The 13,794-nt window shown below is 50.7% G+C and overlaps 1 protein-coding gene across 1 annotated transcript in view; it reads right to left on the bottom strand.

Annotated features, from left to right (window-relative positions):
- Window positions 1-13,794, bottom strand: part of KATNIP (katanin interacting protein) — a 190,991-nt gene that overhangs the window by 63,836 nt on the left and 113,361 nt on the right. Inside the window, exons 10-11 of the mRNA XM_036021187.1 lie at window positions 1,821-1,999; window positions 820-885 (exon numbers count right to left, since the gene is read on the bottom strand). Coding sequence (XP_035877080.1) covers window positions 820-885; window positions 1,821-1,999 — 245 coding nt within the window. The remainder of the gene's footprint in view (window positions 1-819; window positions 886-1,820; window positions 2,000-13,794) is intronic.

Genomic DNA, 13,794 nt, shown 5'->3' with positions numbered 1-13,794 from the left:
AGGGCACGTTCTCCAGGGGGCCTCACTGGACCACCCTGCAGGAAGTAGCCACCATCCCGTTTCCAGTAAGCTTTTTTTTTTAAAAAAAATGACTTCTATTTATTTATTTTTAGATAGAAGAGAAGGGAAGGAGAAAGAGAGGGAAAGAAACATCGATGTGAGAGAGAAACATCGATCAGTTGCCTCACATATGCACCATGGCCAGGGACCGAACACGCAACCCAGGCATGCGCCCTGACCGGGGATTGATCTGGGGACACCCAGCCAACTGAGCCACACCATCGGGGCCCAGTCAACTTTTACTGTCATCTCTCTCTGAAGTCACGTGTTTATTTACGGCTTTATTTGCTTGTTGTCTTCAAGCTCCAGGAGGCCAGGGGCTAATCTGATCTGAACTCTGCGTGCACTGCATGGGTTGGTGCACCGCCTGACCGAGACATTCCTGGGCATCACACTAACTCAGGTCTGCGTTTGCTGGGGCAGTCTTTGCTGAGACAAGCCTCACAGACCTAGGTGGACATAAGCTACAGCTTATTTATTCAGAACACAAAGATCCACTTTTGGTGTTGTCTCATCAGGAACTAGAAATGTAATGAGAAACTGGAGTCATAAGGCCTGCCTGTGTTCTGGCTTCTGCTCGCCGCCATGCATAAGCCACATTTGCCAGATCCTCCCTCCTGTGAGATGGGCAGGACACCATGCTCAGGGAGCACAGTGAGGGCCTGTGTGATTCTGCACAGGTACGTGAGGACAGCTCCCTGGAGACCGTCAGGAGCTGGGGGCACGGGGCTCTGTGTTTCCTCTCGGGCCCTCACTGACCTCAGGGCTCTCCCCTTCTTCCATCAGCAGGCTGGTCCACGACTTTGCTGATGGTCCCTCCATTTCCTGGAAAGATGCAACCATACAATCTGAGGTCAGAACAAAGTCATCCACTGTATACATGCCACTGACAGATGAAGGCAAAGAGGTGCAGGGACTGTCTCCAGATTCATAGACCCCATCGTCAGGACAAACGACCAAGCTCCAGGGAAATGGACAACAGGTACTACTCGATAAATATCCCAAAGAACAGGCCGCAATAGAGCCCGGTGAGTGGCCAGTGGTCTGGGCGGGGCCCAAGGATTGCAGGCAGGTAGATCTGGGCCAACTCCCAACACACGACCTGAGGAAGCCCCCTTGCTTCCCCGGGTGCCACTGGGCATCTTTATAAAAAGGGGCAATGAAACCAGCCCTGCCTGTTTGAGGGTTGCTGTGAGCATCCGGTGGGACAAACCAAGATAAAAGGTTTCAGCAGCTGAGCAAGGGAACATGCTTCTGAGAAAGGACATGTCCCTCGTACACTGAAGTACATCCAAGGCCTCCAGCATTAAGGGGCCCTCTTCCACCGCCACTTCTCCTGTTTACTGCTCACAGCCCACAGCAGCAGGCACACACTAGATACCTGCAGGGCCTGGAGGTGTTCCGACTATAAGAGAGGCCTGTCTGGCTCATGCTCTGGGGAATGAAATCTTTCCAGAGAAGACAGAGCTTGTCATTTACTCTATTTTTTTCTCTTACTTACAATATGCAACCCCAGTCCAACGTGTTAGGGTTTTCAGGGAATCAGCAAAGATTGGAGGCTTATTAGCATGTAGCTTGGGCTTTTTGCAGTAAACAAAAAATGAGAAGGTGGAAGAAATGGAAGCTTTGGCAGGTCAGCAATGCCTCCCACGTCACTCTCGCCTCTCCACACGCTCTGTGTAAGTGCTGCTCAGACACTGCCTCCTGGCCCCTGAGTAGCAGCGCCCTCCCCAGTCCCTTCCCTCTGCCCAGGAACATACCTGCGTCTGTGGCGTGCTGGCAGGTGGCTCGGCCTTCCTGCTCAGGATCACCCTCTGCAGGGCTTCATTCTCCACCTGGATGGCTCTGAGCACAGCCGATGCCTCTTCCTGCCGGTCCTCCGCCTGGAGTGCAGGTTTCCGGGTTGCTGACAGGGGCCTCTCCCACCGGCTTCCGGGTCCTGGGGGCAGAAAACAGGGGGTCTCCCTTTAAACTGCATTTTCAAAGTGCGGCTCAAAAACTATTAGACCCAAGTTGAAGAACAACCTATAAACCATTTGGCTTGTGCTCTCTGAAACTGTCAAGGTTATGAGGACAAAGAAAGCCTGGAGAGCTGCTCCAGATTGAAGGAGGCTGGCGGCCCGGCGACCGGATGCAGTGGTGATCCCGGGACCGGCCTGCAGGCGGGAAACCAGCCGTGAGAACGGTACTGTGGCAAGGGGAGATATCTGAACACGGTCTGTAGCTTAGGTAATGGTGCCGTATGAGTGCTAAATATCCTGAATTCCATAACTTAACGGGACTGTGTGAATATAAAACAAATGCCCTTGTTCCCAGGAGACACAGTCAGCCCTCCGTACCCAAGGTTCTCACCTACAGACTCACACCCGTTCTATTTAGTCAGGCCTATGATGGCTGCATCTGCACTGAACATGCACAGACTTTTTTTCTTATCATTATTCCCTAAACAATGCAGAATGACAACTATTTATGTAGCATTTTCATTGTATTAGCTATTCCAAGTAATCCTGAGAGATGATTTAAGTATACAGGAGGGTGTGCATAGGTTAAACGCAATTATGATGTCTTCTACAAAAGGAACTTGAGCCTCCATGGACGTCGCATCTACGGGGCCTTGGAACCACTCCCACATGAATACCGAGGGGTAGCTGTCCATACTGCAATGTCCAGGGGTAAAGGTGAATAACACATTTTTTAAATCCCAAATGATTAAAAAACACAGACACGGCCATTGTACAGCAGTGGGGACATGTGCCGACAGCTGGCGAGCAGGGAGAAGGGTGCGGGGGAGCCACTCGTGCCCTCACACATCTGCCCTCTACGTGTGAAGTGTGTCAGAGTCACAAGCTGTTGAAAACTAGCCCTCCGAAGACTGTCTGTAAGAAACAATATACATCATGGAGAAGGATGAGTATTTTGAAATATTTTTGCTTTTATTGTTCTTTCAGGGAAAATAAGAATTACAAAGAAATTACTCAAGTTAAGAAAAAAATTACTGCAGACTTCCAGCCAAGATGGAGATGTAGTAGATACACTTTGCCTCCTCACAGAACCAAAAGAAGGATAACAACAAATTTAAAAACAAAACCCAACCAGAACAGCCAGAAAATCAAACTGCATGGACGTCTGACAACCAAGCAGTTATAGAAGAAACATTCATTTAGACCAGAACATGGGGCAGAGACGGGAGCCAGGGTGGACAGGACCAGGAGGTTCCATATTTGCATGCAGATAAACCAGGAGGAACAACTGGGGAGTGAGATAGACTGTGCAACCCAGGGTTCCAGTGTAGGAAAATAAAGCCTCAAAACCTCTGACTGTAAAACCTGTGGGGGTTGCAGTGGTGTGAGAAACTCCCAGCCTCACAGGAGTTTGGTGGAGAGACCCACAGGGTCCTAGAATGCACACAAACCCACCCACCTGGGAACCAGCACCAGAAGGGCCCAGTTTGCTTGTGTGTAGCAGGGGAAGTGACTGAAAGCCAGCTGAAAGCCAGGCAAGCAGCATTGTTCCCTCTTGGACCCCTCCCCCACATACAGCACCATAATGTAGCCACGTGGGTTGCCCCACCCTGGTGAATACCTGAGGCCCTGTTCATTACAGCATAACAGGTGAGCTAAGACAAAGAAATACGGCTGAAATGAAAGAACAGATCAAAACTCCAAAAATAGAACTAAGCGATGAAGAGATGGCCAACCTATCAGATGCAGAGTTCAAAACACTGGTAATCAGGATGCTCACAGAAATGGTTGAGTGTGGTCACAAAATAGAGGAAAAAGTGAAGGCTATGAAAAGTGAGATAAAGGAAAATGTACAGGGAACCAACAGTTACAGGAAGGAAACTGGGACTCAAATCAATGGTTTGGAACAGAAGGAAGAAGTAAACATTCAACTAGAACAGAATGAAGAAAAAGGAATTCAATAAAATGAGGAGAGGCTTAGGAACCTCCAGGACAATTTTAAACATCCCAACACCCTAATCATAGGGGCGCTAGAAGGAAAAGAGGAAGAGCAAGAAATTGAAAACTTACTTGAAAAAACAATGAAGGAGAACTTCCCCAAGGAAATAGACTTCCAGGAAATCCAGGAAGCTCAGAGAGTCCCAAAGAAGTTGGACTCAAGGAAGCACATACCAAGGCACATTATAATTACATTACCCAAGGTTAAAGGGAAGGAGAGAATCTTAAAAGCAGCAAGAGAAAAGGAGACAGTAACCTACAAAGGAGTTCCCATCAGACTGTCAGCTGATTCTCAAAAGAAACCTACAGGCAAGAAGGGGCTGGAAAGAAGTATTCCAAGCCATGAAACGCAAGGACCTACATCCAAGGTTACTGTATCCAGAAAAGCTATCATCTAGAATGGAAGGGAAGATACAGACAAGATAAAGCTAAAGGAGTTCATCACCACAAAGCCATTATTACAGGGAATGTCAAAGGGACTTATCTAAGAAAAAGAAGAAAATCAAAACTATGAACAGTAAAATGACAACAAAGTCACAACTACCAGCAGCTGAGCCTAAAAACAAAAACAAAAACTAAGCAAACAGTTACAATAGGAACAGAATCACATAAGAGATCACATGGAGGGTTATCAGTGGGGAGGGGGAGGAGGAAGAGGGGGAAAAGGTACTAGGAATAAGAAGCATAAACGGTAGGTAGAAAATAGACAGGGGGAGGTGAAGAATAGTATGGAAAATGGAGAAGCCAAAGAACTTATATGTACGACCCATGGACATGGTGGGGGAAATGCTGATTGGAGGGGAGGTGCAGGGTGGAAGGGAATAAAAGGGAAGAAATGGGACAAATGTATCAGCATAATCAATAAAATATATTTTAAAAAAAGAAAAAATTATTGCAAAGGTACAGTTGACCTTGGAAGTCCTAATAGTGGAAGTTGGTTTTATAAAATATAAAGTGGTATGCAAAAAGCACCCAATAAGACTAGTTTAATACAATAAATTATGGCATATCTACCCAACAGTGGAGTACTCTGTGGCTGTACAGAGAAAAGCAAACTAAAATATCTACAGTAAAATGATATGAGGACTTGAATTTGCCTTATAATCATCTGGATTCTTTCTATGCTAAGAAAAAAATCTCCACTGGAAAATAGAACTGCTCAACATGTTTCTACTGGGATCTTGAAAGAGGCTTTTACCTACTGAATTTCATCTCAACAAATGTGTATTGAGTGCCACTCTGCCAGGCTCTGCTCTTGGCACTGGGGACACAGCAGTGTCGAGCAGATCAAGGTTGCCCCAACTTTGGGGAGACAATAGCCAGAGAGAGAATACACAGTTCAGGGTGTCAGCAGACGATGATAAGGAAGAACAAGAGAAACAGAGCGGGGTACAGGAGCTGGGGGACCTGGGTAGCAAGGTGGGCATCGCGGAGCACCAGGGAGGCACGGTCCAGGGGCCAGGGCACGCGAGCAGCCTGTGGTGTGTCCATGGAGCGGCGAGGGGCCTCAGGCTGCAGCAGAGGGAGCAGGGGATAGGCTGAAGGGATGGAGATGCGAGGCCAAGCAGGGGCTTGGAGGACACCACAAAACCATTCCTCTGAGTACAACAGAGAACCGCTGAAGGATTTAGAGCAAGGGACGACGTGATCTGACTCGGGTGAGAACTGACTGAAGGGGCGAGGGGGAAATCAGAGAGGCCAGTCCGGGGCGTCCGCAGTTGTGCCACGAGGCCCGGCGGCAGCAGAGGAGCGACACAGCGTGTGGCCAGACTCTGCATCTACGCAGAAGACAGCCAGCAGGGGCTCCTGACAGGGCAGGTGTGGCCGGGAGGGACAGGGAGGAGCTCAGGATGACTGCGTGGGCCTGAGGAGGTGGACAATGGAGCCGTTTTTGGTGATGGAACGGGGGCTGTGGAGGGAGCGGGTTTAGAAGAAGAGAGCAGGGGCTGGGGTCGGACAGGCCGGGCGCGGAGGTGCAGGCACCGAAGAGGAGCTGCTGGGTGGGCACGCACGCATGTGAGCCTGGGGCTTGGGAGGGAGGTCTGGGGTGTGTGTCCGACACGGGCAACTGGGCTGCGTTATTTAACAGTGACGGCAAAGACTGACATTACCGCCAACCTTGAACAAGCCAACTGGGAACTTACAGGCGTGAGCTCTCGGGGGTCACTCACATACATATGGCCTGGTGTAGAGCGTGTTGGAAAACAGCACCCTCCCACCCTCGTGACCTCAGGAAACCATCACCACTGACTATTAGAGATTCCTATTGGAGCGCTGGACCCTTCCGCTATGTTCTATCGGAACACTGTGTCTGAACGAGAATTTGAGTAGCAACGTCGAGAATGGCAGCAGCAGCTCCCCTGGGCTGGCTTCCAGGACTGCCAGGCACTGGGGAGGGGAACTGTGGGGTTTTATGGAAAAGCTCAGCTGGGATGGGGGGCTACCAATTGCTAGCAGGTACCCGGGAGAGGGGCCGTGGGTGCAACCAGAAGCAGGCTCTCTATGTGGGTACCACTGCGTGAGGGGCTGGGCCCAGTGAACACGGGTCAGCACCCAGCTCCAGGTGACACCAGCCACGTCAGGCCGTGCTCCTAGTATTGCCATTGTGCTTTTTCAGGAAAAGCTCAGATATGAAGTTTATGTGATGTCCCCTCAATTTGCTCATAACATACTCCAGCTTTTAAGAAACATTACCAACAGAAGCCGAGGGCTGGTCGAACATGGCCCGAGCTGCTTGCCCAGGAGGGTCGTGTGCCTGTGGACGCCTGGCCTGGATGGTGAGCAGCAATGCATGGACGTCCCTGTTTGCCCTTCCTACCAGCTACTGGGCCTGCTCGCAGTGGGGGTGGGGATAGAAGGTAAAGCAAACGGTGGGGGGGGGGGGGGGGTGCAGGCTGAAGAAGGTGGAATCCTCCCTGTGACAAAAACTGTAAAGGGAGCTGAGGGCCACACTGGGCCCTTCCTCACTTGGCACAAAAAGAGACCAGGTCCCCAAACGAGACGGGGGACAGGACAAAGGAGTGAAAGGACGTGAAAGGACGTGATCTTGAACTGCACTGGAGCTGGAACAGAGAAATCTTGAGCTGCAGACATATGCTCGCCCCAAGGGGAGCTGCAGCAGAAATTCGTCCGGGCAGGGCGAAGGCATCAGCACACAGGCTCTTAACCCGCAGCACGCTGTGCAGTGGCACCGTGCTCTGGGTTCGGGGCACCGAGGTGGGTGCACGGGCACACCCTGTCCTCACGCACCTCAGCCACGGGACGGAGACAGATGGATTGGACAGCTGCACACAGGACACACCAGCAGGTCGTGGTGAGTGCTGGGACCCAAGACAAAGCAGGGAAAAGGCCAGAGAAGCCAGGAGGGGAAGGACACTATTTCAGATGCTCAGCCAGCGAAGGTGACATCTGAGCAGAGACCACAAGGCGGTGAGCCTTGAGAACCCCCATATGGGAGGGTGTTCCGGGCCAAGGGATCAGCAGGTGCCATGGCCCTGAGGTGGGCAGGACTCGGCGCGCTGAAGAGTGGCAAGGGGGGCTGCAGTGCGGGAGCAAAGGCAAGGGCAGCGGACGGCGGGGCCGGGAGGTTGTGGGCGCTGAAGCCCCGAGGGCCTTGCTCCCCTTCAGGACACCACATCCGTGTGTTTACTGGCACTTGGCATCACCGTTGTTGTCAAATGAAAGGATGGGAACGGATTCAACCCCAAACCTCGTCAGTCTCAGTATCTGTGCATGTCATAAAGCATATCCTTTCCCTCAGCACCTGAATGCTTCAGACCCTACAGATCAGCGACTTCCAACCACTGTGCCACAGGGATCTTTATACATGCAACACCCGACTGCTGACCGAGCCAGGGGCACTGCCCTCTCCTCCCTGAGACTGTCCGATTGAAAATGACAACAGACAACACAGCAATAGCCGTCCGGTGTGAATTAATCAGTTATACTTTTTTTTGTCAGATCTGCAAAATATGTATTTTTTTGGTGTGCTGCAGAATTTTAGACATTAGTTTATGTGTGCCGTGAGATGAAATTGTTGAAAATCGCTGCTGGACATGCTTCTGTACACAAGGGGCTAAGATCGTGTGCGCAGCTGAACCCACGCGCAGCGCTCTGTCACTGGGGCGGGGCAGGCCCGGTGCTGGTGGGACGCTGGGGCAGTGCCTGAAACTCCTGAGCGCCTTCTGCATTTCCAGTTCAGAGCACTTACCAAGACCGTCTGAAAAGAGCTGCGCGGCGACCCTGGCCTTTCTACTGCCACCAGGTGCCTCAGTGGTCTGGGGCTGGGGTCCAGCGGTGTGTTGGAGGTAACTGACTTCCTGCCTTGGCCACTGCAACCCCGTGCCCGCCCGTTCTTGGGAAGCACACCCAGGAAGGCAGTTTCTTCCCGCAGGCCCAGTCTCGTCTGCGCAAACCCTTCTGCCCCAAGTGTCTTTCACTTGGGAGGCAGAGCTCCACCAGCAACATGATCATCAGGCGCTGCCTGTGCCCTTAGGGTCATATTATGCTAAGAAGATGCTTTTAAAAACTAAATCACCCTTCTCCAAGTGAAGGTCAACTCCGCAGCTCCACTCCCAGAACTCTCCCCACCGTGGCTCCCAGAGTGTCTGCACACGGTGCCCACGTCCTCCCGAACCACACTTCTGTTCCCTGGCTGGTGTTTACTGTGCCGTCCTCACCACACAGAGGGTAACAACCTTTTAACTCTTTTTGAAGCTCTCATTGCTCACTCAGGCACAGCATTTCTGCACACACAGGGGTGGGCTTATTCTCACCCTGGATCTAGAGTGTAGATTTATTCACACAATAAATTTGTGCCACCAGCAAAAGCCAAACTGTACATTTTATTTTCTTTATTTTTTAAAAGATTGTATTTATTTATTTTTAGAGAAAGGGGAAGGGAGGAAGAAAGAGAGGGAGAGAAACCTCAGTGTGTGGTTGCCTTTCATACACCCTCCACTGGGGACCCAGCCCACAACCCAGGTGTGTGCCTGACTGGGAACCGAACCAGTGACCCCTTGGTTCACAGGCCAGCAGTCAATCCACTGAGCCACAGCAGCCAAGGCCAAATTGCACATTTTAATTTATCCCAAAGGGTTCTTTTCTGGTTGAAAACCACCCCTCTTCTATTAATGTCACTTCCCCTTTGCTTCACCAGGACTTATCTTTCATCTCTCTTGCAGAGAAACAAAGAGCATACCGTCATTCCGGAGATTTACCGTGAACAAGCACATCACCAAAAGACGCGACGCAGGGCTGTTGGTCAGCTCACCAGCCAGGCGACTGTTCCCAGCCACCAGCTGCAACCCAAAAACTACAAACTCAGTCTCGGGCAAACTGCCCCTCACCACATGCCGGGGCCTCTGAGGGCACCTGGGGAGCCAGTGAAACGGCAAATATTAAATCGGAGAACAAGGGTCCGGCACAGAGGTCGTGAGCCAGCAGCCCGCAGGCCGAACCCAGCCTGCAGACGTGTGCTATGTGACTTTTATGTTTTTTTAAAGTTAGAAATAGATGCCAAGCTTTTTTAAAATAGAGAGAAATTGGGATTCCTGACATCTCTTGAAAAATCGCACAAGCTGGTAACCCTTGAGTGGCACTCCCATGGGACGATCGTAGGCTGGAGCTGGGGGGTGGCCCCCTTTAGGTGGGACACAAGCCCACAGTGTGCACAGCGCACCCCGACCCCTGCTGTCATGTGCCTGTCAGCCTGGGGACTGGACGCAGCTCTGCGTGGCAAAGGCCAGGGAAGCAGCTGACTTAGTTAGCCCTGATTTGTCTCGAGATGCCCACACCCTCCTCTAACAACTTACTGGGAAGCGGGAAGGAGGCCGCACCCTGGGACAAGGGCCCACCATTGCCCTGGGCATGGAGTACAGGAGCGCCCAGAGCTCTGTGCACCTCAGGGTGACCCCGCCCCGCCAGACAGCGTGCTTCCCGTGGTGCAGGAGACTGTGACAAACTGCCACACATTCCTCCCACTGCTGGGCATGTGCCGTTCGTACCGTGATGCTGCAACAGCTCTGTACCAGGTGCTGGTACAAGTTCTCCAGCTCAACTTGGCCTGCTGGCTTCCTTTGGCCAACAGGCTGCTGGCAAGTGTGACCAAGAGTCTTTTAAAAACACGTGGGCAAGTGCTCTCTTGCTGCTCTGAGACCACACATACTGAATAATGAGACTACATGGAGGGAGACAAGTCATCCTCCTGCGGTCCTGGGGCCAGCTGGGCTGCCAGACACGTGAGTGAGGCCATCTGACACCACCCAGCCCAGCCACCCGCTGGCTCACTTCAGAACTATCCAGCCCACTTGCAGACCCCTGAGCAACAACAAAAAGGGTTGTTGTTTTAAGCCACTACATTTTGGGATGGATTGTTGGGCAGCAATAAATAGCTGATACACATAGCTCATAAATGCCAGTGTTCTCATCTCTAACGCTTCTTTGGGGGCCCCTCCATGGGCAGGTACTGTCTATGACTCTTAATATTCCCCGTTCTGCTGCTGTCTCTTCTTCAGCCCAGGAATGCCTGTGATTTTCAAGGCAAGAAATCAGGGCTCCCCCACCACCTTGACTAAATGACTTCTACTGTTTGCTCTCAGATAGCCCAGGCCTCTGCTCCACACCTTGCCTCTAAAGAATTTGTAACAAAGTGTTGTGTATGTTAATTTTTAAAGGAAACAAACAGCAGTTGCTTTTGTCTTTCCGGCAGCAGTGACCTTCTCAGCACCCAGGTGTTCCTGTGGGAGCCATCCTCCCCTGGCCTCTAGACTATGTGGTTTGGATACATGTGACCCTGCTCCTGGCCCAGCCTGGCCAATGAGAACACTTCCTTTCCCTGACCACGGAGACTCAGAGATCGGCTCAGACGAAAGCTAGTTCTTGGATGCTGCTGGAACTACAGAGGAAAGGGGCACCCTGGCTGGTATGGCTCAGTGGTTGAGTGCTGGCCTGTGAACCAAAGGGTCGCTGATTTGTTTCCCAGTCAGGGCACAAGCCTGGGTTGCGGGCCAGGTCCTCAGCAGGGGGGCATGCGAGAGGCAACCACATATTGATGCTTCTCTCCCTCTTTCTCCCTCCCTTCCTCTCTGTCTAAAAATAAAGTAAATAAAATCTTTTTAAAAAGAAGAGAAAGAGGCAGCCTCTTCCCCCTGGGGTTGCTCGGCCAGAAACCAGAGCCCGGAGCCCCCGGGGGCCATCTCTAGGCCCTGCCCAAGGCCAGAGATGCGGTCCTCCAAGTGTGAGCTCCAGGCCAGGAACATCAGTACCAGCTGGGAACTTGGTAGGAATTAAAGTACTTAGGCTTCACCCTGGATTCACTGAATTAGACACAAGGGCTGGAGCCCAACAATCTGTATTTTAATTTGCTTTGCAAAAAGTTCTAATGCACACTTAAGTTTGAGACCCACAGGACTAGAGGAAAGTGGAGCTAAGTGATAAAGAAACAGCTTCCTGGTGATAATCACCTGAGCACCTGGATCCCACCATGCCTGAGGTGAACTCTATAGCCCCAGACTTTCCAGATCTGTGAGCAATGTATTTTCCTTTGTTGCTTCATCCAGGTTGGGTTTCTGTCATTCCCTATTAACAACAAACACTGACGAGTATGTTGTAAGACTCTGGGCTTCGGCAGAATGGTGTTTCTGACGCAGGTCTTCCTGACGGAAGTGCCAACTGCAGGCCTGTTGGGGTCTTCCCAGTCACTCCCACCGAGGGGGTCACTCTATGTCTGCAGGTGTCTGGGGAGGGGTGCAGCTGGATTGCTTCTCCAGAGCACTCTGACAACTCGGACAATCAACTCTCCGCACTATGGACTAATGTTATTTCTCCCTCAAGAAGGCAGCAGGTTGCTGGAAGTTTCTTGGAAGGTTTATGAGTAGAGACTGGAGTCATACCACACACAAGGCCCTTTCATTAGAACCGGGACAATCACAGTGACAGAGAAAGTGCGCTCTCGTGGAGTTGCAGCACACACACATTTAATTGACACAACCCAATTTTAATGAGGCGGGAGACAGCATAGGAAGAACTCTGAGACTGCAATACCGTCACTGGCCAGCACTTAGCATCCTGGCTGCCAGGAAACACCTTTTACCAATTAGGTAGAAGAAATAGTAAATGGAGGCAGGAAGGAGGAAGGAGACATGTCTCACGTGCTAACTCAGCAGTCCTGAGCGTGGTCTGATAATATTTCCAGGTGTTCCAACATCACAAGAAACACTTATGTTAGCAAGAAAGAAGGGAAGTCCTTGAAATTCTATGTAGCATTTCCACTATCTGGGAAAGAAGTCCTCGAAACGGTGCTTTCATCCCAAGGCCTGAATGGGGAAGAGGGTCCCTGGTGTCCAAAGAAAGAGCCCATAAAACAACTTTGGTTAATTACCTACCTCTGGTCACTATCTGTTTTACGAGGGAGTCCTTGATGCTCACAGAAAGAGCCCCTAAATAACTTTGGAAAGTGCCCCAATTTTAATTAGCTGCCTCCTGTCACGTATTTGTTTTACAATAAGATGAACAAATGGGGTCTGGAGCAAGACAAAGATTTGGGCTAACAGACCCCCCCCCAACACACACCTAAGTCTGGGTAGTCACATTCCCCCAGGAAAGCTGGCACCACATTTACCCCTTAATCAATATGTAACTTTTTCCCCTTCTATCCCACCAACTATATAAGTCCTGAGAACAAAGGACTCCCTCGCTCTCTCTCTCTCGGGGGCTCCAGGTGCTCTTGGCTCTCGGGCCACAGGGCCTCTGGCCACCCGGCCTCAGGCTGCCCAGGGGCTTGCCACCCTGGTCTCCAGCCTCTCTTGCTTTTCTTACCCTGCTTTGCTCTGAAACTTTGCCTTTCACCCCCTACTCTACCCAGTCCTGTTCTCTTCCATGGGAACGGGCCACTAATAAACTGATTACACACTACTAGATTTGCTGATCTGTAATTCTTTACATGCGTCAGCAAGAAGAACCAGGTCTCTCCCGTCAACATTATGGCCTTTGCCACAAAGCAAAGGGCAAGGAGAGACATAACTCTTAGAGGCTGAGGCAACTGGTTACACTTCTGTAACCAATTACAAGCTGGTCTATAATGGCAGACTAGCTGATCCAGATCAATCCCTCCCTGGAGCACAACTAGAAAACTGAACCAAACATCCTACAAAATATGTTGGAAAAAAGAAATCTATTTGAAGGCACAGAAAGCAAACAGGGCTGTGATGAATCAGGGCCAGCGGCAGGTGGACAAGGAAACCCGGAGACGGGACCCCGGCACCTGGAAGGTGTTTCCCTCAAGGTACCACCGCAAAAGAGCTGCTACAGGCCTGGGAAGCTGAAGAGACCTGGTGACAATCTCAGGGCTCCAGTCTGAGAGGGCAAGAACCTGGAGAGAGCTCCGAGTGAGGACACAGGAAGGTTAGCAATGCGTGCAAATCCTGAATGCGCTGTGTAGATAGTAACGACAATGATGTCATCATCCAGGGACATTTAAAATCTGGAGAGCATTAAAATGCATGAATGGCAATAACAGCTCTTTAGCTGAGAGGAGAGGAAATGAAGTTTCAGAGCTGTAAGGTCCTTCCACTGAATGAGAAGTGGCAAGCTTGCTAATTTAAAGTAGACTCTAACAGGTCAAGAATGCATGTTGCAATCTCTGGTAATGACTAAAAGAATGATAAAAGAATGTGTCACTAACAAGCTAATAGAGAGGAAAAAGAAATTAATATAAAGTAATCAGTTCAAAAGAGGGCAAGAAAGAAGAAAAATGGAACATAAAACAGGCAGAATA

This window comes from Phyllostomus discolor, chromosome 3, assembly GCF_004126475.2.
Source record: "Phyllostomus discolor isolate MPI-MPIP mPhyDis1 chromosome 3, mPhyDis1.pri.v3, whole genome shotgun sequence".
Lineage (NCBI taxonomy): Eukaryota > Metazoa > Chordata > Mammalia > Chiroptera > Phyllostomidae > Phyllostomus > Phyllostomus discolor.
The sequence above is the reverse complement of the archived record's forward strand: the minus strand, read 5'-3'. Positions and strand labels throughout refer to the sequence as shown.